Genomic DNA, 26,236 nt, shown 5'->3' on the forward strand with positions numbered 1-26,236 from the left:
GGTCACGGAAATTTGTGATGCGGGAAAGCTCAAATTCTATTTTGCTGATGGGAGGGGCTGATGTGCTAAGGGGTGTGACATAATCCTTCAGTAACATCTACCTCCCCCAGAGAGAAGCCAACGTCCTCGATACTATTAAGACAAGTATGGGTTTGTATATTCAGCGCAAGTATTAAGAACAAAATCAATGATCACCACATTGCCCTGGATTAGAAGCATAAATCCAGACAACATATGGAGCAGAACAGCAACCCACTCACTAATTCATAATAATAACAGAGGTTACAGCCCATACCGAGGGAGCACTAAAGAAGGAGACCTATTTTCATGGAAGAATTAGTGTTATTAAGAAATTACCTAGCACCACCCTTTGTCCCTTCCTCTGGTCAATGAATTTCAACTTTACAATCCCAGCTTTTTGTGCGCCAATTTAGAAAGAAGAAGTCAACAAATTCTGTAGAATAGAACTTAAATTCATATGCGCATTTCTCCAATAGGTTTCTATTCCAAAAAAGCATCTATCCCCCGCGATAAAATGAATAATAGATCAAATTACTAGAATTGTTGCCAAGAAAATCATACACCTTTACCGCTCTTAAGAAAAATAACTGGACGAAAAGGAGGGGTATCTTTCAATAGAAAGCGCAAACTTGAAACGGGCTTCACAGTCATCAGATGCATGCTTGCCATGCAGAAAAGCACAAGGTCAAAGACAACAAGAATTAGGGCAACTTTTAGTGGTCATCGAAGGGGGTATTTATGTCATGATAAGGGTAGATAGTAGTTTCGCGTGTATCAGACTGTTCATGAGGTAGCACGTGCACGTGGGAGACCAGGTGCAGATATTGTCTCTGAATATCCTGGCGGTGCTAGATTCACAGCAATGACTGGTTCTTGCACGAGAGGAGTAACAGAACGTGGCTGGAAAAACTCGTCCAGTTCAGCTTGTGTCACAACAACACCCAACTCAGACTTGATGGGATCTGCATACTTGGGTTGGGTGATGATTTGGATGGGGAGGCGGAGGGAGATGGTGGGAGTGAGAACGTTCGCACCCGGGGTATGGTAGGTCAACGAGAGATCCAGCGAGTAGGTGCGAGACATCAGGCAGGAGTGGAAGGTGGGAACGAATGTTTTATGGGAGGGGAGTGGAATGGGAATGACGACGGAGGCAGTGTAATAGATGTCGCCCGAAAATGTGGCGGATGGATCGGTTGAGTCCTCAGAGGAGGTGGATTGGAGAGAGTCCCGACGATCAGAGTCAGATGCAGTGTGTTTCCTCCACTGAGCGGAAGCTACACACATCGAAGACAGTGGGATGGAGTCGGTGAATAGGCCCTGGCCAACTTGTGAGAGTGGCACGTTCCCTGACTGGGAAGGGAAATCCTCCCAAGGACCAGCACTGTAGAAAGTGCTAGCCTTGAGCTTGCTAGTCATTGAGCCAAGCCGTGGAGGCTCTTCGTTACCGACTGGGTCAAATCGAAGATTCACAGTCGCGACACTGCTGACAGTATCACTCGCCTCGCAGGTGGGGGGAGCAAACGGATAGGTTTGGGCTGGGAGGAAGTCGCAACCATTCGACCGAGTTTGCCACGCAGAAATCCACGACGAACGGTCTTCTCCTTTCGTATGCAGTAGAAAGGATGTTCGGTGACATTGATAGGAGGCTCCTCCTCCATGACCGGAATAATGCGAATCTTTTTGGCCAGGTTGGCCAGAGACTTAAGGTTGCGGTGATCTGTCGAAGAGCGTTTGAGCAGGTTGACCCGGACGATATAGGATATTTGGCTCATGTCGGGAGCCATATCATCCAACAAAGCTTTCCCGTTACCTGCGAGCATTGGATCTCCCAAGGTTGGGGGGAGCATGGTGTGCGCACGATGAACATGAGCGTTTGCTCGCGAGTGGGTGCAAACCTGTGGCAGCAGGCGATCTGGAATGACAAAGGTGAATGGAAAGGAATAAGTCCGACCTGATTCGAGAACTCGTGGTGTCGGGTATTCACTGTCTTCGATTGGCTGGCGCAGCTTGAGAAACATCTGTTGCGACCCTGTGCGGCCAGGGCATGCGGCACGCTCGACAGTCGTATGCGATGTCCCTGAAAGCACAAATGTTAAATGGGAGATCGGTGCAACAAAAACGTTTCTCAGGGCGCAAAATTACCTTGCAACACGATTTCCACCTCGTCAAAGCGAGTGTCTTGATCCACCGTGATGTTGGCGACGCCTTCAATCTGATCGCCAGTTGTATAGGAGTTCACAAGACCTTTTTGCTGGCCCGCAAGTTCGATGCTGATTTTGGGATTTGAGCGCCGGGTCCAGGCATCCAGAGTGTCGGAGCCCCGACTTACGACCGAAATAGCTGCCATCGCGTTGTTGGGCTCAGGATTCTGGCGATAATAGCAAGAAGAGACTTGGGAGTGGGAATGCGTGCTTATTTGTATGTGAGAGGGCGAGAGGGCGGGGAAACAAGCTTAGTTGCACGCGACTGCAGTCGCTGGCCTGTGAGAAGGATTCAGAGGCACAGGAATCAAAAGGACCACCAGCAAGGTTGCATGTAACCCGTAGTCTCCCTTTAAGTTCCTTCCCCCGGAATGGAGTCTGGCAGGGAAAACAGAAAAAAAAATTGCACAATAGAGAAAGCAGGAGTAGAAAGTGGAGCCGTGGACAACCGCGCTGGAGCTTGGAAGTATACAAGTGACTATTATTTGGGTCTGGCGGGTTCCATCCGGTTTGGGGAGGGACCACGCTGTTTTATAGAAAGTCGAAAACTTTAGAATTAGATGCGATCATCACTAATGACACCAATGTTGGTTTACAAATCATAGGAAGCTTTGATGCCAGATTCATGAGTCACAAGAAGCACAACCTTCGTGGGCTTCTAGCAAACGCGGGTCCATGACGACCAACCCCCGCGTGGTCCAATCGTCTGGTGATCCAGCAGCCCAGTGCCGCCCCAAGGTCGTTTGGGCGTTCTGTTAAAAGCAAAGTCGGGGTTTGAGGGTGCCAACGGACATTGGAGCGGTCGGCTAAAGTGATTGGTGGGTACGCCCTTCTCGGCTCATGCTCACGCCCTTGAAATGACATTCCGATTGCCTGCTTCACAGACAAGCCTAGACAGAAGCCCTTGACTATTTCGGTTAGGGATCGGAGTGACCATGCAGTCCAAAGAGGGGGCGAAAACTGGAAGCTGCGTCGTGGGAATGCTGGCATCCCTCAGAACTCTCCAGACGCAGCAAGCTCTTTGCTCTCGAATTGACCAGACAATTATCGATGGGATCATAATCGAACTGAAATCATCATTCACCACACGAGAGCTCTTTGACTTGGAGACCGCCAGAGTGGGTCGACCCAGAGCAGGGCAGTCGGTGGACCGCGCCTTATGTCGACATGCCACGCCCTTCGGGACTCCACTTGCAATTGCGACAACCTTGGTGGCCCACTCACATTCCCCGATCACAGGCGCTCGGTCGCTGGCATTGAACGCAGGAACCAATCAACCTCACGGCCGATCGCGGGGAGAGGCAGACCTGCTGACACAAACCGGGACCATTTCAAAGCAGGGCGATTGTTCCGTTTCTCGTATTAGGTTTGTCAGCCTCGTAGATATTCAGAGACCTCCAGATGAGAGCTCAACAGTTCACCCTTCTGACTCCCTGAACCAGGGTCTTAACAACATCGGAGAAGATCTCCATCCAGAGCGCTTTCCCGAGGAGAAGCAGACGGCGGTATCGGGCCAGGTTTTCGGGTGGCTCCAGAGTTTTCCGACCGTAACCGAGCATCTGGCCGTGCCGAGTAGGTAAGACTGGTAAGGCTTTTCGGAACTGGCAAAAGGGTTCATGGAAAATCGTTTCTGCTCTCGGTAGAACTATCGGCCTAAAAACATTCAATCGGTGTCGTCAATCGAGGATAGGATCCTGGTGAGCAACTCCGAGTCGGAATCAGGTGACCTGAAGCCGGCGCGGGACGCCGTTTATCCATATTTATTTGCAGAAGATATATAGTTGTAACTTAATTTAATAGAAATGGATTGTATGCTTGAAAGTCATTGTGATATTCTTCTCTTATCTAGAGGGCTACGGGTCTGGGCTGACAGAAAATATTACAGGACTGTCCCGACAGATAAATTACGGTGTATATCCGTGGTTGCAATGCAGATAAAACCGTACTCAAAAAACGTCGAAGGCATGGAAGTCCACGCTTATTCTTGTCTCATGCAGGCCAAACCACTAAAAAGTGATTCGGTGCATCCAGCTCAAGATTAGCCGAGTGAAAACGGCAGACCGAGCGAGGCAAGAGACGACAATTCAAATGGAGTAGAAAACATGTCAAGGCTAGAGAAAGAGGAAAATATTGGGGTAAGACACAAGCGGTCCCAAAGCCGCACATCAGGATATTCATTAGCAGGTACCTAGGTATTTGAAGCCCAGAAGAGCAGAAACGCCAGCATCAGACGCCAGGAAGGGAAGTGCCCATTAAATTAATACGCCACCCGAGTCCGCATGTCCTGCGACTATGTTAGAGCGAATACAAAAGCGGGGAGAGAATATCGTTGTTAACTTTGTATACTTACCGAGATTTTACGCTCGATCTCCCGCACAGACCGATCGAGTTCCGCAGCAATCGTCATTTTCGTATCGTTGGGCAAGAGGAAGTACATTTCGCACAGGTCGCCATCAATCACACCCTTGACCGGTGCATAGTAACCGCGATAGATCAGATGGTCCCGGCCAGCGAGGGGAGGGTGCTGGGTGGCCAACTGCATCTCAAGGCTTTGGAAGAAGTCGACATCTTCACGGCTGACGAACGGGACGAGCATACCGATCGTGCCCTGGAGACCAGTCCAGACAATAATGTCACGACCACCCGCCACCAGCTGGGCCTTGTGCAAACTAGTCGGGATGTCTTGGGTGTAGTAGTGAACCATCAGTTCAAGGCGGTTGGGAGTTCCTTGTAGGTAACTACGCTCATGAACCAGATGGGCACCAGAACCATCCTCATCTGCCTCTTCGGACACTTTGTTGGGACATCGAAGCAGCCAGAGGTTGCCGAACTTGTCACCACCGGCGACGGTCTCGTAGTCGACCATGGCGGTGGACGTTGACCAACGAGCGACGGAGTCATCGACAAATGGAATAAGAACGTTTTCTTGATACTTGTAAACAACGTAGGTCACACTTTCGCGGACATCGCTGACAACAATACGGCTTCCCTGAGTTTGGAGGCCAACAATAGTGCGAGGAACCACTGGTGCTTGACACTTTCGAAGAAGTTGTTTCATTCCCAGATCGTAAAGACGCAGAAGTGAGCCGATTCCAGCAAGCAGTCTACCTTGAAAAGCAAGCAGAGCAAGAGGTGGTTCATCGAGCTTGGTCTTGTGGATAAACTCCAGCTCGCGGCCATCCTCCTGGAATCGATAGATATGGATAAATCCGCAAGCAGATGACGGGGGGCTGACGGTCATGTCCTTGGCTGTACCGACAACGAGGAAGGTTTCATCATCCTGGCTTGAGAAAGGCACAGCAGCAACGCTAACCGCGGCCTCGTTATCTTCCAATTCAAGGGTAAAGACCACCGACTTTGCTGAGATCGGGTCCACAATTTGAATGCAGGAAGCCCAGTGTCCCGTACCACGAGGATATCCGAAATCTTCTGGAGGAAGAATGGAAACATCACCGTTACGGTTCTTGGAGTCCTGGAGAAGGCTATCCCGAGTAGCAGGGGACAAAACATTGTTGTCAGACTCAATGACATAGAAAAGGGGTTGTTCTGGGTGCTTGACAAAGCGGCGAGGGGTGTACGCCAATGGGATGGACTCTTGGAGCATGTTGTTATCGAGCTTCTCGATGGAGAAAATCCTGAATTGAGTGAGTCAGTCAGTCAATCTCGATAATGATATATTCATATCACAGAATGGAAAAATTGAATGTTTGCTTGATCTCAGTAGGAACAATTGGAAATAAATAAATAAAGTTTATCCTCATTTGCATTCGGATCCCAAGTTTCATCATATGATCAAGAGTGGGGGCATGAAGGGGAATGGGGAAATTGAGGAAAGGAGTATGAGAGGACTGGGAGTTTCTAACGTACCTAAGGTTCCGGCCTTGAATACCGATCATTCCCTCTTCGCATTGCTCGCTAGAGAAGTTCCATCCCCATTCAAGAGCAACATAGTCAAGAGGGGTGAGCATGAAGCTTTTAGTCTGAATATCAGAATACCCAAGCCAGGGTCGGGAGCTCAAAGCCAGAACAGCAGTTTGGCCCTTTACGGAGACCTGGGACAACTTAACAGGCTTAGCTCCCAAGAAACGTGTTCGAGTATCAGACAGCTCTCCAGTAACCTCGTCGAGAACGGTACGGAGGTAAACGCCAGAGTAAAGACCGATATGGAGATAGAGTGTGGTACCGCCAGAGCTCGAGTCAGCCATGGCCATGATATTGAGAGCCGAGGGTGCGGATGTCAGAGCTTGAACAGACTTGTTCTCTAGGGTCGAATCTGGGTCTAGACTTAGAATGCGCACAGTAGAATCATCGCAGCCAACTGCAAGAAAAGAGCTGCGCATTCTGCCTTCTGGGACTTCACCCAAGCTCAGACAAGTGACCGTTCCAGACATTTGCCGTCTTTCATCGTACTCCGCAAGGGTTCCATCGGCATCCATCTCAAAGTAGACAATCTCACCGGAGCTAAGTGCGACCGCTACCTGACGCTCGTTGGTAGCCGCGGCCACAATAGAGCGGTGCTGGGGCGCAGGCCACTCATTGACTCGACGGTCAGCCAGGAGATGGCGAATTCCGCGGGGATGCACTTGAATCAATGAATCCTCGCCCAGCTGTTGAACGGCTAGCGTTGGTGCAGTAGAGAGGAAACCAGAGTCAGAGATTTCTTCCACAACCTCACCGATGCCCAAAACAAGAGTTCCATTCGCGAAAGAGAGGACAATGTAGGCATCATATTGATCGCTTCGTGTCAATTTTGTCGTCCAGACTGCAGAAGGGACGGTTCTCAGCTCCGACTCCACAATCTCGGAAACCTCCAAACCATGTTTAAGACTTCGGAAGGTGCTTCGAGCACCAGTGCCACCGACGGAGTAAATTTGAGGGGCATCATCCTCCGTCAGATTGGCAATCTTGCTATCAATCAGTGGGTTGAGAGAGTTCAAGGTCTCCATGAGGTTCAGGTTTTCCGCTGAACGAGGGTTGAAGAATACTGGGTCATAAGGAACCGTGGGATCGGCAGAAAAATCATCGCTGGTGAATTCTGTCTCCTCATCATCATCACCAAGTTTTTCAAATTGGTAGAAGTTGTGATTGCCTGACTCGCTGGCAACATAGAGGAAGCCACTCTTCAGAATCAGAAGGTTCGTTGCGACAGGTACAGTATCAAAATATTTTATCTTCAGCCTGCTGACTTCGCCAGTCAATTGACCATTGTCGTCTTCCACCATGTCAAGAGTCAGCTTGAACATGTCGCCATCGTCGGTCTGGAGGAGAAAAAAGAAAGCGCCCCTCATCTTGTGCATCACACCGGAGACAATGCAGCGTTTCCGCTCAGGGTTCTCAGTCGCTCCCCGTCGACGTGGGATAGGCACACGGAAAGCATCTTGGTTTGAGTGACGGTAGGTGACGTTGTCCTCTGCACACACAAGGACACCACTAGGGCCATCCGAGCCTCCGGGAACCTGGAAGAGCATGTTTGCGGTGCGATCGACAGGATCAGACCACTTGCGAACAACGTGATTAAGACCCAAATCTAGCTCATAGTACACCAGAACCTTTTCGATCTCTTCGTATGCTTGACCAGTGGGGTCTTGGTCAGCTTCCGAATAATCTACTTCGAGAGCAGCAAACACAGGGTTTTCATAGCCAACATCCAGAGCTGTCATTGCGAAGACCAGAGTCTGTGGCTTATGAGCCTCCAGCGGCGAGGAAATAGTGAGTTCAGCCTGGGAGTTGCGGTTCAGAACATAGACCAGCTTGTTCTTCTCCACCGAGGCGATCAGACATGCACGTCCTTTAGGATCCACAGCCAGATATTGACCGGGAACAACCCGTCGCACTCCAGACTTGCCGAATGTCTCCAGATGGATCCGGTTGAAGCGGTTCTGCGAGGGAACATACTCAATAATGGTAATACGGCCAGAGTCAGAGCCGATGATGATATAATCTGTAATGCAAAGGACTCAGCACAGTTCGCGAAACAGCGTCAACGTTGCTGGCCGGGGCAGGTCTCCGTCCATCAAGGGGCCGGATCGGAAAACCAAGACCGTGCTACCCGGGAAGCTTGAAGAATCACTAAGTTGAACTCGTAAATGCATACTCGGGGTAACAGCAAAGACATACCTTTATTACTGCCTGCTAGCCGAAATGCTGCTAGAGAGCGAATGATGCCGAAAACATCTTGTGAAAAGATGGGCGTGACCTTGCCCTGAGATGGGTCCGGACGGTGGATAGTGAGCCGGGAACCGGAGGCAGTGACGATCTGCTGCTCTTTGGTTCCAGCAAACTGACCCAGAATAGCCTGTGTGATCGCAGTTGGTGGCTGGATCGTCAGAGAGTACATGAACATATGCGAGGTGGTGGCCATGATGGGCAATCAAGCTCTCGCGGCGAGATCTTTGCACCCCCCGACACGAAAAGCAGGAAAACAAGGGTTTTTACTCGCAATTGCAGTCCCAGGGATGCAAATATCACACCAGTCCCATTGCTGCTGGATGGAGTCGGAGAGAGAGAAGACTCCGCAATGGCTGAAGCCCCGATCAAGGTGGGAGATCGGTTTTGCTTTAGGGGTGGGAGAGCTCGGAGAGCAAAAATGAGAGGTGTAAAATTCCAGTGCGAAGCTGTTTGGCGGCGATCACGTGTGACGCACGATCGGATTCGACCGCCTTCTGCCTGCAGCCATCACCGCCCTTACGTAATGCGCAGTTGAACTAAATCCAAGAGGACATCATCTCCTCCGGATATCTGACCACTTCTTGGTGTGAGTTCCTATCCAGTGTTGGCATTGTGACCACAGCTCGTTGATTCAGAGCTCAAATTGCCAGTCTTATATTAATTCTCAGCGTTTACGTCCTTTTCCCCAGTGCTATCACATCTTCCCTCCCCCCCTCCCACCCCACTCGGCGCTCACGCCTGCTTCTCAACCATGGCCGACGACGCAGCTGCGACGGCTGATGCTCCCATTACCTTCACTGTCAAATCTTCCACTGATGCCAAATTCACCCTGACCCTTCCTCTGTCGACTACAGTTTCAGAACTCAAGCAGAAGCTCTGCGCTCCTGAATATGCCGATACGCCCGCTGATCGCCAACGTCTGATCTACTCTGGGCGAGTACTAAAGGATAATGAGACCTTGGAGACATACAAAATCAAAGATGGTCATACAATCCACCTGGTGAAGAGTGCTGCCAGCAACCAACAACGCTCCGCCACCTCTACTCAGTCTACCTCCGCAACTGCAAATGCCTCTGGCGCCACCCCAAGTCAGCCTGCGGCTGGTGTTCCCACTAACCTGGCGACAGGTACGGGGAACAACCCTCTTGCTGGCTTGACTGGGGCACGCTATGCTGGTTTTGCTCAGCTTCCCGGAGCGGGTCTCTTTGGTCCTGATGGCGGGGTAAGTCTTAAAGTCTTCTTCCAGCCATAGTATATTCAACGATGCTTTCAGGCTGTCACCGCTCTAATTCAGTTCAAATTTGCTGACATGTGAATTTTCACATAGATGGGTGCTTCAGACCCTGAGCATTTGTTGACCATGCTTGAGAACCCTCAGATCCAGTCTCAAATCAACGAGGCCCTCCAGAACCCTGCCATGATCGATATGATGATTCAACAGAACCCTATGCTTCGGGAGATGGGCCCTATGGCCCGCGAGTTTATGCAGAGACCCGCCTTCCGTCGTATGCTGACAGACCCTGCCTCGCTGCGGCAAATGATGCAAATGCAACGGATGATGGGTATGGGAGGCGGTCTAGGTGGCGGCAATAGTGCTTTCCCGGAGCCTGGTGTCACAAACACGACCGAAGGTAATCAGAGCACCCAGCAGCAGAACCCATCGACCAATCCCTTTGGTCAAATGCCAGCGAATCCAATGGGCAACCCATTTGCAGCTCTCTTTGGCGGCCCGGGCTTCGGACAACCCCCGTCCAATACAACTACCGATGGTTCCAATCAGACCGAGGGCACCCAGGGTGCTCAAACTACGGCAGATCGGTCTACGACCGATGAGGGTCAAAATCAAGCCCCTCAGACCGCTCAAAATCCTTTTGCCGCTTTGCTTAATCCGGCTCTGTTTGGTCAGGCCGGTCAGGCTGGCCAGGCCGGCCAGGCCGGCATCAACCCTTTTGATCCCCAGCAGAATCCTTTCCTGCGTGACCCGGCACTCTTGAGCCAGATGATGCAGGGTATGGGAGGAGCTGGTGCGGAGGCTGGTGCTGGTGCCAATCCTCTCGCAGCTTTGTTTGGTGGTGGTGGTAGCGGTGGCTTTGGCTCCCCTCAACCACCCGACAATCGACCCCCTGAGGAGAGATATGCAGAGCAACTTCGACAGCTGAATGATATGGGATTTTACGAGTTTGAGCGAAATATCGAGGCTTTGCGTCGATCCGGCGGCAGTGTTCAGGGAGCTGTGGAGTACCTTCTAACCCGTTCGGCATGAGCTATCTTGCTTCGATTCTTCATTTTTGGGCTTTCAATCTTCTTGTTCTGTCCACCTTTTTTTACTCCCTGTATTTCATGACCCCTTGGATTTATGCTCCGAGGTTACGACTAGCCTTTTCCCAGGTTCCGATGATTTATCCATTCCCCTTTTCGCATACTTTCCCTCTGGGTGTGAATCGTTTTTTTTTTCTTCTCCTTTTCTCTTCCCTTCTCTTCTGTTCGGTCTGGACAATCCTTGGTACTAGCGTTTTGTTTTGTCTCCTCCAATGTTTATCTCCAGGGTATTGAGTATTTGAAGTACTCTTGGAACCCAACCTGTAGAAGAGCCATAGTGTAGCCACAAGCCACATGAATATGTAGAGTTTCTCCTGTCTGGTTCGATCCACTGTTCTCATTGGGTGCTGATACACTGGCATCCCCATCGTGAGTACGTAGCGTCTCCATTCAAAGCCCTCTACTGGTGCCAAGGCAGAAACATATACATCCTTCCAGCCCTACGGGACTCGTTGGTCAGGGTTTTGGGATCTTCATCTCCTTCCAATTTTCTTTCACCCGAGCCCTTGTTCTACTCTTATCAGTTGCATGGCTATTTCGGCTATTTTGTCCCTGCAGTGACCTTGCTCTTGGCTTGGTTCTGTGATTGGCGATCCTTGCAATTTGATCCTCTGCATGCCGCTCATTAGGTAATCCATGTTGACACGCTGGAACAACACCTTCAGGGCCCCTCGACCATTCCCAATCCCCTTGATACCGGTACCGTGGCATTCGGTGCCGATTTCACTCGTTATTCTCTATCCTCACCGATCCCGTGCTATTCGGCCTACCCACTACAATCCATAAACCGTCAAACGATCAGCAATCATCAGACCGCACATCGGTCACCCAGCTCTTGTCGATCCCCTAGATACCGCTTGGCTAGTCCCGACCAGACTCCGAGCTCCGAGGGGTGAACAACAAGGGTTGGACAACATCCGGACTTTCTCTGATCTACACTTCGCCTTGTACCGATCATCACTCCGACTACCTTCGTGGATGGGGGTCTAGAAGCTCCCCCATTCTCTCCGAGCAGGCCGGCCGAACAACCACTTCCTCTTTTTCTTTTGCAATGCATGCAGCAACTCTTGGGCCATTTCGCCCTATTAGCTGGATATTACCGCTTCTGCTATTGTTATCGAGCGCTTGGGCATTCTATATTCCAGGTAAGCTCCCGGAGCATGAACCAGGTTGCAGTATACGACATGGGCTGACCTCGACTGCTCTGTCTCTATAGGTTACTCAGTCACTCGATATAACGATGACCAGCCAATTCCGCTCCTCGTGAACAAAATATTCTCCGATCATACACAACTCCAGTATGCCTACTTTGACTTGCCGTTTGTCTGCCCACCGAGCGGTAAGAGCCATGGCGGATCACCATTCGGGTCTGGCCAGAGTATTTCCCTCAACCTGGGCGAAGTGTTGCGCGGAGATCGTATAATGACTTCTGATTTTGAGCTTGCCATGGGCAAGGATGTTGAATGTCAAGCGCTTTGCACCCGCGAAATCAGCCGCTCCGAAGTAAAGTGGGCCCGCCAGCTTATCAAAGAGAACTATGTCATTGAATGGATCGTGGACAATTTGCCTGGAGCAACCAGCTTCGTGACAGTTGATCGAAGTCGCAAGTACTATGCTTCTGGATTCAAAATGGGCTATCGTGATATCTCAGCGGCTACCGGTCAGCCACGCTACTTCATCAACAACCACTTTACCATCGTCATCCGCTGGCGGGGCGCCCCGGAGGGGGGTAAGGTCATTGTCGGCTTTGAGGTTTACCCAAAGAGCGTGACCGCCGCGGACAGAAAGGAAGATGGGTGCCCAAGGGCTGTGCACAAGGACACCGAGGGTCTCGGTCTCTATATTCCGCCCGACATGTCGCGACTTCGAGAGAAGTATGGCGGACTTTCCTATATTCCTGAAGATGACGATGAAGACGATGGTACGACACTGAAAGTTCCGTACACGTACTCGGTTTACTTTCGAGAAGAGACCAAGGTTGAATGGGCAAACCGCTGGGATCTCTATTTCACGAATCAAGAAGAAGGATCGATGACCCACTGGCTGGCAATCATCAACTCTCTGACTATCTCCACAGTACTTGGAGTAACAGTGTTTGTCATCTGGAGCCGTACTGTCCAGGGTGACGTTAAGGGTCGTGGTGATGGTGCCATGGAAGACCGTAAATCGAAGGTGCAGCCTCGACGGAAGCGCTCTGGTGAAAAGAAGAATGAAGGGCTATTGGACAATGCCGATGTCGAGAATGACGCAGACATGTCCTCGGATGATGAACCTTTTGAGGACAATAGCGGTTGGAAGCTATTGCACGGCGATGTCTTCCGAATCCCAGCCTACAGTGGACTTTTGGCTCCCCTTGTAGGCTCCGGTATGCAACTACTGTTCATGGCCACTGGTCTTCTTGTTTTAAGCTGCCTGGGTATTTTGAATCCGAGTTTCCGGGGTGGATTCGTCAGCGTTGGTATGGGCCTATTTGTTTTTGCTGGACTTTTCTCCGGCTACTTCTCTGGAAGGCTCTACAAGACTTTTGGGGGATCCACCTGGCGCAAGAATACCCTAATTGTAAGTGTCCTTTGGATCTGCCTGTTGGCCTTTCTATTATGAGACTAATCTTTCACGATGATAGACTGCTTTGCTATTCCCTGGCCTCTCTTTCTTCCTCGTTCTCATACTAAACCTATTTGTCTGGGCTCAGGCTTCTAGTACTGCAATTCCTTTCGGCACTCTGGTCGGGCTTCTTGCACTCTGGCTGCTCATTCAAGTCCCCCTAGTGTACATTGGCAGCTGGGCTGGTTACGTGCGTGCATCTCCATGGGAGCATCCTTTAAAGACAAATGCCATTCCCCGTCAGATCCCGACTCAGCCATGGTACCTGCGCAGCCCCGCAGGCCCCTGCTCACCGGTCTGATCCCCTTCGCGGTTCTCTTTATTGAACTCCTCTTCGTGTTCAAGAACCTTTGGCAGGATAAGAGTGGCTACTACTATGTCTTTGGTTTCTTGAGCGTGGTCTCGGTGGTGCTGATGGTGACTGTCATCGAAGTGACTGTAATTGCCACCTACAGCCAGCTCTGCTCTGAGGTAAACCCCTTCATCATTGTTTTGTTTGCCATATGTTGACTCATTGGCTAATTCCTTTTAGAATTATCACTGGTGGTGGCAGAGCTTCCTGACTGGTGGTAGCAGTGCATTCTGGGTTTTCGCCTATTGCATCTGGTACTACATGTTCAAGCTCCACGTTTCCGGCTTTGTCTCTGGGCTGTTATTCTTCAGTTACAGCTTTCTTGCCTGTGCTGTGTATGGTCTGCTCACTGGTACTGTCGGCTTCTTGGCCGCTTATGTCTTTGTTCGCCGTGTCTACAGGTATGCGAATTGGCTCACCAGGGTGCCCCTTTTTTGAATTGAATATATACTTACACAAAATTCACTACAGTGCTATCAAGGTTGATTAAGTGGCTATGTCGAGATCAATTTTCCTCGCTGTTTGTCCTTCCCCCAAACTCATACCACCGTGTTTTCTACCACGTTTTGTGCTTTCCTTCCATACTCACGATTTAATCTGTCTGATAAGCATTGGTGATGTCTGACCACCCACGGCGTATCCTGTTTTTCTGCCTTCCTGCCCTACACGTCCTGGTCGCAAAGGTTCCCACACACTCACTTTCATCTTTCTATCTCATCTTTCCTTTCTCATCTTCTCTCTTTATGCTTTTTATGCATCGCCTCCTTTCTGCGCTAATCGAACTGGAATCATTTCCAACCGAGACAAGCATCCATGGCTGGCTGGCCAACCCAGTTGGATTGGAGGGATTTCGGTGCCGGGCCATTTCCTACTGCGTTGAGCGTCAATCTACAAGTTTCTTTCTTCTCCAAATACTTGCTTTGTAAATCCATCTATGCCTGCAACTGGTTTTGAACATCCACGGTTGCCTCGGCGAATTTCGGTTCCCTCGGCCACGTCGTGGTGACTGCCTAGCCATCGAAACTCCCGGCCCTAACTTCCAAGAGGCTTCATGCCAGGCAACACACTCCATCATCCACTACAACGAGTGGTGCACGTGGTTCTGCCGCACTGTGCTGTGCTGCCTTGACGCTCAACCCCCAAATGTTGACGTGACCGGCCGAGCCCTAAAACGTCTATCGGCTTCCATCCGTCGATGCCCATTTTGGGTGCCGCCTTACTCGGTCACGCGAGTTCGCTAATATACAAGTGAATACTCCTGTTCCAACCTTGACCTATCTTCATTTTAAGGTTCTCCCACGACCGACTCATAAATTAGTTACTCTTTTCGAAAACTCAGCTAGGATCAGTCCTTTCCTTTATCGAAGGCTCTGGCATTTTTTCCCTGGCAGCCTATCTCGTTCTCTTCTATCACTCGATCGTCCTTTCTTTCTATCCTTTCTGTCACCCATCTTTGCGTCTTATTCTTCGTCTATCATCCACCTCCTCCCTCTAAGATCCACCCTTTGATAAATCCCATCATTGCAGTGAATTTGACTCTTCATATGTCCTTCTCAGCCTTCGCTATGGCGTCCAAAGTTGAAAGCACCGAGGGTGACGTACAAGCATCTGCTGGCACGATGGCATCTGTGCCTTCTGTGGGCCTTGTCACCTCATCATCTCCGACACCATTCTATCCTTCAGCTCCGGTACCTTCTACTACACCAACTGTGTCTCTCACTGGTGTTGCCGGCTCTCAGGCGGCTGTCATTCCTGACACTCCAGAAGAGTGGGCTGATATGGAGGGGATGGTCCTAACGGAGGAACAAATGAAGCAAAACGGCTACACCGTCCGTCAACTCGGCTATACGGATCTTTTTCGCATGAGACGGTGTAAGATTTGTCGCGGTATGTATTAAACTGACATGTAATTGAAGTGGGTTTGATCTATCGACCAAGGATTTTGAGCTGATCTTGGCTTTTTCTTATTTTGGTTCATAGCTCGAGTATGCAGCAAAGCAGTGAAGAACAAGCGCAAGCTTCCCCCGAAGGCGAAGAAAGAAGAGGACAAGCGAATGGAGGTTTGGCAGGCTGAGCGCAAGAAAGATTCCGATTGGATGGTTCGCCAGCTTGAGCTGTTGAAAAAACAAGGCCGCGGGCTTGAGGAGCTGGCCGCCGAGTCTGCCGACAACCCCCCGCCGGCCCTTCCCCATCCGCCGATGCCTTGTGTCGAGCCTGTTATTCCCCATGTCAGCCTTGCAAACAACAAAATCACAGTGACCTGGCCATTTCCATTCCCCCATGCCCCTGGTGCCTATAATAGCGACGATTCTGAAGACTCCGGTGACAAACCACGATCGTTGACGGTCGAGGAACATCTTCTTGAGCAGCAGCGCCAGCCAGAGGTTGTTGAGTACAACAGTCATATTCACATCGGCCTTGAAGAGGATGAGGACACCATCTACCATCAAGTCCCTTTGACTACAATTCAATCTGCCTTACTACTCGCGGAAATGGAGCACGACAAGCAACTTCGGCTCGATCGTGCTATTTGTCAGGGCCATCCTGGCAAGGTTCGCCAAAGCGTAAGTATATATCACGATCTCCAGCCGAGCTCCCCCATTATTTCTTGTCCCCATTCACTAACCATTCTTGTCTCCAGCGCTATACCTGCTGTAACAGGAGCCTCAACTCGCGCGGCTGCCACCGGTCTGAGCAGCATGGCGACGCGTGGGAGGTGCATGACATCGAAGAAGACTTTGAGCTTTTCGAAACTCCTGGGTTGGTCAAGAATGCGCGTCGCTGTATTGCCCTCGACTGCGAGATGGGCATCAACCAGATTGGTGAGCCGGAAATTATCAGGGTGAGCGCTGTTGACTATTTTACCGGCGAGACTCTCTTGAACTCCCTCGTTTGGCCCAAGGTGGAAATGCTGCATCTGAATACCCGGTACTCTGGTGTGACCTGGCCCATGCTGTACCATGCTCGACAAACCCACAAGGCCATCATCGGCCGCGACAAGGCTCGGCAAATGATTTGGAACTTCGTGGGTCCCGAAACAATCGTAGTTGCTCATGCTGGTCGCAACGACCTTCTCGCTTTGCGTTGGATCCATCGTCGCGTTATCGATACCTTGGACTGTGAGGCTCGTCGTCTCGACCCGGAGAAATGCCGTAGCCTTGCCCATCTCGCGTCTACCCATCTCAAACGAGAAATCCAGGAAAGCCGCTTCGGACATGACAGTCTAGAGGACGCTGTTGCCTCTCGCGATCTTGTCCACTGGTATGTGCAGAATCTGCCCGCCGTTTCGAAGCAACGGCCCGAGCCCATTGGGTTGTCTGATGTTTACACCGAGACCATGAACCGCATCGCGGCGGGCGATATCGACCCCTGCTGGGAGTTCTCTACTCTCTAAGAAAGCGCGAGCCAGTTGGCCTTCTACCTCTTGTTTCTTCCCTCCTTCCTTCCTTCCTTCCTTTCTTTCTCTCTTGACTCAGGGAGGCTGGTGGCATGACAATGACCTTCGACAATACGGACATACGTGAGTTTCAATGCTGTCGATACACACGAACCTGCTGTTGATATTCCGATTCTTTTTTGTGACTTTTTACTTGCTCGTGCAGGGATTCTCGCCTCTTGGCGAAGTACCTCTTGGCTTGGCGGGTTGAGACTTGACCTTGAAGGGTATCTCGTCCCATCCGGCGAGACACCCTTTTGGTGACAGTTGATACGACTCATGAATTGGAACTTATTACTTGCCTTTTTTTTCCTTTTTTTTCCCTTTTTTTTCCCTTTTTTTGAAACCTACTGCTTACATTTGCGTGTTCGGTTCGGCGTTTGATCTTTTGCTCTGGTCGATGTTCGGTCATTCTTCCATTTTTTAAGTCGATGGGATCCCCATCTCCTTTACTCTTTGGAAGTTTGATGGATCAATCGAATACACTATTCATATCTTGAAAACGGCACATAAATTGATAATTCCCAGAAATCAAATTGACTTTTTTTTCTTTTTTTTTTTTCCATTGTCATTTCCTTGAGTCAGAATTACACGGGAGTATTGCATGCATAGAGGAGAAAAAGAAATTCTAGCATTGTTTCATGAGCTCTATGAGGTACGTGCAGACCCCATGTTGCGCGTGTGCTGCATGTCTACATGTTGGGCACTTCGGTCAGAAAAGATATCCCACGAAAAGAAAGCACAAGAGAACGAATCCTTGCAGCAATAAGCCCGGTGGTCATCAATGGAAGACCGCCGTTCGTCTCCGAGGCAAAAATAGCGTCATTCATCTCTCAGCCGGGCACGGGAAGTATGTTGACGCCCCGGCATGCAGAAGAATCCTTGCAATCTTCTCGGGGATTTGATACCCATACAGGAAATGCCTCTTTTGCTGTCTTCGCTGGCTCTTTGGTTTCCGGGTTTGATTTGGTTTTCTTCATTTTTCTCTTTCGGTCTGGAAATTGCGTTTTCCTCACCCCTTTTCACAACCCCTGTCGTCTCCTCGATGTGTGACTGGTGCTATCTCGCGCATGGATAGGAAGAAAATATGCAAGCACAGGGAAGGGAGGAGGGGGGAAGGAAATAAAGTCCGTTCTGCTTTCTGCATGCACGAGTACTTGCATCATCTGAGACTTGATTTTCCATGTGCTCTCTCCAAATCTATCCAGCTCCGATCATCTGGTAATTGGATCGGTGGTTTCTGCTTGAGCATTCTGCATCGGGTGAAATAGTCCCGCCTGGTCGACGAGCGGCATGCGCTGTGGTCGAGACGTGTCCTCCTTCCTGCCGTATCGCGTATGTGGGGATGGGGCGAAGAGACACTGCACAGCGGCAGCGGAAGCCACCACATAAGCCAGACATTAGCTAAATGTGATTATTATTTTTCACCCTTTCTCTTTGTGGATGGGCTCTGCAGCCTCGTCATCATTTACATAGATCGGATGGGGCACGGGGATCCCCCCTCCCCCCCCATCGTTCAGCCGTGGGACGAAACAGCGGTGACTGCTTGGCGGGAATGTTTGAAGTATGGAGCGTGGAAGTCCATGTCCGATGATCATCCCACTGGATGCGTCTCATCCGGTTTCCGGGCTGGTAGCCAGTGGACAGTGGATTGCGGGCACAGAATCCGGGGTGATTTGAGCCCGAGAGACACCGCCTCCATGGCGTGCTCGGGAAAGGGGATTGCTCATGGGTTAGTGAAACGGGAGCGGAAAGCTTGCGAGGATATGCCCTCCTGCCCCAACCCCTTTTTCGTGCCTCTGCGATGCGATGATCCCCGAAGTAAATCTGGTCTTTCGCGTGTTCGTTTGTACACCGCCTGTCCCACTGTGTTGTCGGGCGGCTCCGTCAGTCCAACTGACTAGTGTGCTGTCGGCAAAAAAAAAAAATAAGAGGGACCTCTTGACAAACAGCTCGCTTCGGTCTGGGGGTTCGGGGTCAAGCAGCGGGAGCCGTGATTCGTGGGCGAGATAAGCAAGTGGAGTGACCGCCCCCTAAGCGTCGTAAGGACCAACGAGCGAGCGGCACACGCGTATCACGGTGGCTAGTCTGGCCGAGTGCGGCCTAGTCTGGCTGGGCCGGCTCCAGCGTGGTCGAGTATCGTCGAGCATGGACCCCAGGGGCAACAGGCACTCGAGCCAGGGCGAGCGTGATTGGGCGGCCATGACGATGACACGATCCGGTGGAGTCCCGAGGTTTGCATGGCGTTGCAGGGATTTGCGCGGATGGTCGGGAGGGATCGTCCGCCCGATACCAGGGTCTGTCACGGACAGCCGGCCAGGCCCTGATCGGAACTGGCCCCTCCAGAGGTCGAGTGCGAATCCCGAAAAAACTGGTCATGGAAAGTCGATATGGGGAGTGCTGAGTGTGCGTTTGAGTCAAATCCCATGCGTGGTCGCCGCGAGGGGCTGATCGAGTCCCGTGCAATACACGCGCTGGGCGGTATTCCCCCCGTCACGTAATCTATTCGTCGGATTTCTGTGTCTGCAAGTGGCAACTCGGCACTCGCCCAACTCCTTCACTGTCGTCTCTCGTTTCCGGGATTGAACAGCGGACCCTCCGAATGGACAAAACTCTGGACTCGCATTCCCTTCTGGCTGGGGCCACATGATGATCCCTCTCCCTCTCTCTTTCTGTGACCTTATGCTCTTTTTTTGCTCTGGTGTAAGGTGGGGTCTGTTCGGGTGCGCACGCTCTGTCCACCGGGCCACGTACCAAGGTATACACAGCCTGGGAGAGGGAGTACTGGGCTGAGGGACAGACACCACCGTCAGACGGCGATAGAGACGCATCAGACTGTGCTGGACAAGACGCGGGTTCCGAAGAGGATCCGATCAGGAAGGGACGGGGATCCCTGCGAAAGAACAGCGTTGTCAACTGTATAGGCAGTCTCTTATACTTCGGTACTCTGTACTCGCTGGACGATGGTATTTTTGGTTGACCGAAACTCCTCGCTGTATGGGGGGCATTGACGGCGGACATGGTCTCCCCCGCACAATGAACTAACAAAACCAAATACAACCAACAACCAACATCCAAATAATGTCCCAACCGTAACCAACCGTGACGGGTAAATTACCAACTGGCTGACCTAAGCGCCCTCAATCACACCATCGCACTCGACGATGAGCCCATCTTGCGCCTTCCAACACGTACGTCACGGGCTCCATCGTCCCCCATTTTCCCCTGATCTCCATTGCAGTAGCCTCCCCCGGTATGCAGTTGCTATGCAGTTTCTCTGTAGATCTGGGCAATCGGGGAAGAGAAGGTCGAGAACTTTGGATTTTCAGTACGGCGGACAGAGGACGGAAGTACCGCGAGATACATTACGGGCGTCAGGACAAGTACAGGCCCCGTACCCTCCAATCTCCAGACTTGCCCCGTCTTCTCCAGTACCGTCCCGATGGAGCCGGTACTGACAGCCGCCGGCCCTTCACTACTCACGAATACTGAATGGAGTCCGGAGTCCGGAGTATAAGAGAATGGAGGCCATCGACCAGCCCAAGTCAGCCCATCAGCGAACCCTGTTGATGCACTCAGGAAACCTATTCCGTATCAGTCGAGTCGAATGTCCCATTTCTCGCGAACGAGAGACTATCGCAATGGCTCTATCGACGTCCAGGATATAGTTCTCGGGCCGGGTCATGTGCCCGCCCATTTGGCTGGTTCGGCCTTTTTGGGGTTTTTTTTCCTTTTTTTTTTTTCTTTACAAGCCTTTTTCTCATTATCTTTTTTGAATAATCTTTTTTTTTTCCCGTTTTTTTTTTCAGATAGAATGGTTCCCCACATACGCCATTCCGTCGACTCTGAGCACGTATATCTACCTCCCCATCCCCAACCACGGCGTTCTTCCTGTTCCAAACTCGTCCCAAACGGCCAACACTGGGTGCTTCTTCCCCTTCTTCTCCTCCTCCCCCTTCCCTTCTCCCTGTTGGCCCCTATATTGATCCATACATATTCCTTCTGCTCGCATATACTCCTTTTGATTCTTTTCTTTCCCACCCACACCTTCCTCCCCCCTCCTCGTGACGACCTTCCATCATGGCAACCAAAAAGCCCAACATTCTCTATATCATGGCCGACCAAATGGCCGCGCCCTTGTTGTCTCTCCACGATAAGGACTCGCCCATCAAAACCCCAAACCTGGACCGCCTGGCCGCCGAGGGCGTGGTGTTTGACTCCGCCTACTGCAACTCGCCGCTGTGTGCGCCCTCGCGCTTTGTCATGGTGAGCGGCCAGCTGCCGTCCAAGATCGGCGCTTACGATAACGCGGCGGATCTGCCTGCCGATACACCCACTTATGCCCATTACTTGCGTCGTGAGGGCTACCACACGGCTCTAGCCGGAAAAATGCATTTCTGCGGCCCCGATCAGCTGCACGGCTATGAGGAGCGCTTGACCAGCGATATCTATCCCGGTGATTACGGCTGGTCCGTGAATTGGGATGAGCCGGTAAGTTTCCAATTCCTTTTGCAGTAGTCAACTTCTCGGTTTCTCGTTCGTGTAGAGAGGAAGAGAGATCTCTGGATGGCAAGTTGCGGATTAAACAGACGAATACAAACAGAACCAGTATGAATTGAGCTAAATGTCTTTGTTTTCTCGCCAGGATATCCGTCTGGACTACTATCATAACATGTCCTCGGTCATGGAAGCAGGCCCCGTTGTCCGCACCAACCAGTTGGACTTCGATGAAGAAGTCATCTACAAATCCAAGCAGTATCTGTACGACCACGTGCGCCTGCGCACCGACCAGCCGTTTTGTCTGACCGTCTCCATGACACATCCCCACGACCCCTACGCCATGACCAAGGAGTTCTGGGATCTGTATGAGGACGTCGACATTCCACTGCCCAAGAACGGTGCCATCCCGCACGACCAGCAGGACCCTCATTCTCAACGTGTGCTGAAGTGCATCGATCTCTGGGGCAAGGAGATGCCGGATGATCGCATTCGCGCTGCTCGCCGGGCATATTATGCCGCCTGTACATACGTCGACACCAACATCGGAAAGCTCCTCAAGGTCCTCAAAGACACCGGTCTCGATGAGGAAACGATCATCGTTTTCACGGGTGACCACGGTGATATGCTCGGTGAGCGTGGTCTCTGGTATAAGATGACCTGGTTCGAGAACTCGGCTCGTGTCCCGATGGTCTTCCACGCCCCCAAGAAGTTCGCTGCAAAGCGTGTGTCGGAAAACGTCTCCACGATGGATCTATTGCCCACTTTTGCCGGGCTTGTTGGAGCCCCGCTCGTGGACGGCTTGCCGCTGGATGGCGTTTCCCTTGTCCCATATCTGACCGGTGAGGATGGGCCTCGCACTGACACTGTGTACGGCGAGTATATGGGCGAAGGTACCCAGGCCCCGCTGGTGATGATCCGTCGTGGCCGCTGGAAGTTCGTGTACTCGACTATTGACCCGCCAATGCTGTTCGACGTCGTGTCTGACCCCGAGGAGAAGACCAATCTGGTCGCCGGGCTGCCCGTCCCCGTTGTCAGCAAGCAGGTCCCAGCTGTCAAGCCGCCTAACCCGCTCGCCGTGCCAGCGTACCTGCCGACGCCGAACGAGACCCCTCGCGTCTCGCCCACGCCCCAGCGTGTCACCGACGCCTCGGCAGCCTCGTACCCATTCCCATCGCCCACGCCCCCGCGCACCCCAAGTCCGGCGAAGTTCTCTTCACTGCCAGTCACCACGGACCCGCACAAGTTGCTGGCCTACTTTATCGAGGAGGTGCATAACCGATGGGACCTGGAGACAATCCGACAAGACGTGGTCCGTTCCCAACGCCGTCGCCGTCTGGTTTATTCAGCCCTGATCAAGGGCAAGGTCGCCTACTGGGACTGGGAGCATCGCGTGGACCCCAGCACCCAGTATGTACGCAACCAGGGCAAGGGCGTGCTTGACGATGTCGAGATTTTGTCGCGCTGGCCACGGGTGCTGCAGCAAGCTGCTGCTGCTAATGGCATCCAGACTTGAGAGTTGACATCTTTTTGGATCAGTCTTTGTTGGTGGTGATATATTTTGTGAATATCCGGGCTATTTTGTTCCTTGAAATTGGCCCTTGTTTTGGGATTTTGGGTCCAGGCCCAAATCAATTCTCATTGGAAATCGACCGGCCCAAAAAAGAAACTTGCAACCTCTTTTTGTCCTTCCACGTTTGCGCATTCTTGGCCTTTCGGTCTGTGATGATTAAGCCCTGCTGTTTTTTTCATCACTGAGTTTTGAGCATTTACTCCATGGCATTTCTTCTTTATGTGTTTTTGGGGTCATTCTGTTTTTCAAATCTGTCATCATCATCAGCGAAGCGCTATACCCGGGAACACATTCTCCTTTTTCTTTCATGTCCTTATCTTTCGTTTTATTGTGTGGTCCAGGTAGTTAATTTTTCATATGATTAACTGCATTGGAGTCGAGCATTTGTGTATATAGTACACTTGGGACTTTTTTGCCCTTTTATTTTTTTTTATTCTTTCTCTTCTCTATTGTTCCCTTTCGCTCCCGGGTTGGGAATGCTCTCGCCTTCGTCACGTTGAAGAAATTGTACTGTGTTTTGGGAAGTGCTTTTGGTAACGAATCTATCAGACTGACTGTGAATTTCGAACTCTATACGAATTTGGAAATACAATCCCATTTTTTGAACTTCTTCTTTCTCTCTCTTTTTAACTCAAGCGTATGCTCTCAATCCATTCTGTATGTGTCTCAGCCTTGCGAGAAGTATAAGAAGTATAAGAACTATGCGAATTAGATTCAGGCTTTGCTAGCTCAAAAGCTAAACCGAAACTGAGTTCATGGTTCGTGCTCCATGATGTCATCCGCCTTATCAGATTGCTGCTCCCTCGCACGACAATTCATGACTTCGACTTCCCCGCTCTCCTTCTCTCCACCATCTCCGTAAATGTATCCACTGGATGCACCTCCATTCCTAATAATACAATTTCACCACAGCTCACTACACAGTACATGCCGGCAAGCCCGCACCGTCTCCCTTTCGTAATCTTCCATTCTTAATTCTCCTGTCCTATCCCTACTCCTCCACGCAAAACAATGCCCACCCTCACCATCGCCGTCGCCCAATCCCGCACGCTCTTCACAACCCAAGAGACCCTTGCCGCCCTCACTCGCACCACTCACCTTGCCGCCCGCCTCGGCGTTCACCTCCTCCTTTTCCCAGAAGCCTACCTCGGCGGGTACCCACGCACCTGCAACTTCGGCTCGGCCGTTGGCAGCCGCGCTCCAGCCGGTCGGGACCAATTCCTGGAGCACTTCAAGGATGCAGTAGACCTTGGTGATACGCCAGATGGCGCCGGGGACGACTGGATCCAGCGGCGGCTGGACGTTGCAGTGGGGAAGGCGCGACGTGGAGATGGCACGCGCGAGGCGCTGGAGGCGGCGGCGAGAGAGTCTGGGGTATTTATTGTGACGGGGTGTGTGGAGAGGGCTGGGGGGAGTCTGTATTGTGTGGTGTTGTTTGTAGACCCGGTGAGGGGGGTGATTGGGAAGAGAAGGAAGGTGATGCCGGTATGTTGGAGTTGTCTCTAATTTGCCTCTCTCTTTCTCTCTCCCCCTGCTCAACCACCTTGACAAAGTTGAGAATTACATCACTAGACTAACACTATCCAGACCGGTGCCGAACGTCTTATCTGGGCTCAAGGCTCCCCCTCTACCCTGCGCGCTGTCACAACCACCCTCAACGGCATTCCTCTCACCCTCGGCGCCGCCATCTGCTGGGAGAACTACATGCCCCTCCTGCGCCACAGCCTCTACGCCCAAAATGTGAGCATCTACCTCGCCCCGACCGCCGATGCCCGCGACACCTGGCTGCCGCTCATGCGCACCGTCGCCACCGAGGGCCGCTGCTTCGTCTTGTCCGCTAACCAGTGCGTGCGGCAGCCCGAGCTGCCTGCTTGGATCTGCGGCCGGCGCGAACAAGATCAATCTGCGCTAGTTGATGATACTACCGGCCCACATCTGGATGCAAAGGCGGCTCAGACGCAGAATCTTGCGCATAACGCCGGCCGCAAGTGCTCCGTGACGGCGGAGGGCCCGCACGAGATCGTGTGGCCGCAGGTGCATGCGCAAACCGGCAGAGGGAAGGAGTCGGACGAGAGGGTCGAGACCGAGGCCGAGTACGTGTGTCGCGGGGGCAGCTGTATCATCTCGCCGTTTGGGGACGTACTTGCGGGTCCATTGTGGGAGGTCTGCACGGACGATGTGGCAGATAGCGAAGAAGTAGGGCCGGATGGGATCGCGGTGGGAGATGGGTTGGCAATTGCGCGGGTTGATGTGGATGATTGTGCGCGCGGACGCTTGGATATGGATGTTGCGGGGAGTTACTCGCGGAATGATGCGTTCAAGCTGACGGTGGAAGGGCTCGATTTGAGTCCGCCGCCGGTGTAATGGGAAAGGAGGAGAAGCGGTAGGCTTCCTTTCCTTTCCCCCCTTCTCCTTTTTTCTTGCTTTTGCTTAGTGATTCCTTTGACCTCATAAAAAGGGGACCTTTGGATTACTTCATGTGATTCGCCTTGCCGTTTTTACTCCGGTGCCCTAATACGTCGTTTTATAGGTAATCTCCTCCCTCACTTGCTCCGATATCAAGGTTCGACCAGCCTTGATAATCTATTTTATCCATAAGCGACTGTTGCTATCATGAACTCATAGCCAGGCGTCTTCGTAAGATATGGTGTTATAAAATCTCCACCCCAGTGTTAAACTTTCAACTACTTTTGTGTACTTACAAATTAGCTCATGATAACCATTCAGTTCTTTTGCCTCAATGTTTCATTCCTTGCTTCGATGTTTAATGAAGCTCTCGACCGTGATAGACTTCAACGCTTTTCTTATCTTACAAGCTTACTCTTATGAAGGTTCCTGTAGGTTATTTATGGCCAAAAAAGTCATGAGTAAATTAGTCAAAAGCGGGTAACTACTGCTCTGGGAGAGCTATAAGAAGAATGTCTCCATCCTTTACCTTGAAAGAAAAAAGCCTCTAGGGCTATTATGAATCTCCAAATTGAGCCCTTCAATGCTAGTCCTGTACCTCTAGGTCACCTAATCACTCGGGACTTGCTCCATCCATAAATTTTTGGCATTTACCACTC

General features: G+C 51.4%; 8 protein-coding genes across 8 annotated transcripts; 6 read left to right on the plus strand and 2 right to left on the minus strand.

Annotated features, from left to right (window-relative positions):
* Nucleotides 1–804: 804 nt before the first annotated feature.
* On the minus strand, nucleotides 805–2,368 carry N7462_008105 (arrestin (or S-antigen), N-terminal domain protein; the record flags this gene model as incomplete). The annotated part of the gene is made up of 3 exons (XM_057079823.1): nucleotides 805–1,556; nucleotides 1,610–2,098; nucleotides 2,164–2,368. The coding sequence occupies 3 exons, from the start codon at nucleotides 2,366–2,368 to the stop codon at nucleotides 805–807; spliced, it is 1,446 nt and encodes a 481-aa protein (XP_056932493.1).
* Nucleotides 2,369–3,157: 789 nt separating this feature from the next.
* On the plus strand, nucleotides 3,158–3,802 carry N7462_008106 (uncharacterized protein; the record flags this gene model as incomplete). The annotated part of the gene is made up of 1 exon (XM_057079824.1): nucleotides 3,158–3,802. One exon carries the CDS (start codon nucleotides 3,158–3,160, stop codon nucleotides 3,800–3,802), a length of 645 nt encoding a protein of 214 aa, XP_056932494.1.
* Nucleotides 3,803–4,479: 677 nt separating this feature from the next.
* Nucleotides 4,480–8,583, minus strand: N7462_008107 (DDB1/RSE1 family protein; the record flags this gene model as incomplete). The annotated part of the gene is made up of 4 exons (XM_057079825.1): nucleotides 4,480–4,506; nucleotides 4,573–5,857; nucleotides 6,090–8,163; nucleotides 8,340–8,583. 4 exons carry the CDS (start codon nucleotides 8,581–8,583, stop codon nucleotides 4,480–4,482), a joined length of 3,630 nt encoding a protein of 1,209 aa, XP_056932495.1.
* Nucleotides 8,584–9,141: 558 nt separating this feature from the next.
* On the plus strand, nucleotides 9,142–10,653 carry N7462_008108 (ubiquitin domain-containing protein DSK2; the record flags this gene model as incomplete). Its single annotated transcript, XM_057079826.1, has 2 exons — nucleotides 9,142–9,612; nucleotides 9,718–10,653. The coding sequence occupies 2 exons, from the start codon at nucleotides 9,142–9,144 to the stop codon at nucleotides 10,651–10,653; spliced, it is 1,407 nt and encodes a 468-aa protein (XP_056932496.1).
* Nucleotides 10,654–11,760: 1,107 nt separating this feature from the next.
* N7462_008109 (transmembrane 9 family protein) lies at nucleotides 11,761–14,155 on the plus strand (the record flags this gene model as incomplete). The annotated part of the gene is made up of 6 exons (XM_057079827.1): nucleotides 11,761–11,854; nucleotides 11,926–13,268; nucleotides 13,333–13,608; nucleotides 13,671–13,784; nucleotides 13,846–14,066; nucleotides 14,137–14,155. 6 exons carry the CDS (start codon nucleotides 11,761–11,763, stop codon nucleotides 14,153–14,155), a joined length of 2,067 nt encoding a protein of 688 aa, XP_056932497.1.
* A 1,075-nt stretch (nucleotides 14,156–15,230) lies between these two features.
* N7462_008110 (3'-5' exonuclease) lies at nucleotides 15,231–17,059 on the plus strand (the record flags this gene model as incomplete). Its single annotated transcript, XM_057079828.1, has 3 exons — nucleotides 15,231–15,552; nucleotides 15,646–16,229; nucleotides 16,307–17,059. The coding sequence occupies 3 exons, from the start codon at nucleotides 15,231–15,233 to the stop codon at nucleotides 17,057–17,059; spliced, it is 1,659 nt and encodes a 552-aa protein (XP_056932498.1).
* A 4,122-nt stretch (nucleotides 17,060–21,181) lies between these two features.
* On the plus strand, nucleotides 21,182–23,114 carry N7462_008111 (putative choline sulfatase; the record flags this gene model as incomplete). Its single annotated transcript, XM_057079829.1, has 2 exons — nucleotides 21,182–21,592; nucleotides 21,747–23,114. 2 exons carry the CDS (start codon nucleotides 21,182–21,184, stop codon nucleotides 23,112–23,114), a joined length of 1,779 nt encoding a protein of 592 aa, XP_056932499.1.
* Nucleotides 23,115–24,182: 1,068 nt separating this feature from the next.
* Nucleotides 24,183–25,535, plus strand: N7462_008112 (nitrilase; the record flags this gene model as incomplete). Its single annotated transcript, XM_057079830.1, has 2 exons — nucleotides 24,183–24,656; nucleotides 24,759–25,535. 2 exons carry the CDS (start codon nucleotides 24,183–24,185, stop codon nucleotides 25,533–25,535), a joined length of 1,251 nt encoding a protein of 416 aa, XP_056932500.1.
* Between the last annotated feature and the right edge of the window lie 701 nt (nucleotides 25,536–26,236).

This window comes from Penicillium macrosclerotiorum (genome assembly GCF_028827735.1).
Source record: "Penicillium macrosclerotiorum strain IBT 26536 chromosome Unknown utg000007l_segment0_segment0, whole genome shotgun sequence".
Lineage (NCBI taxonomy): Eukaryota > Fungi > Ascomycota > Eurotiomycetes > Eurotiales > Aspergillaceae > Penicillium > Penicillium macrosclerotiorum.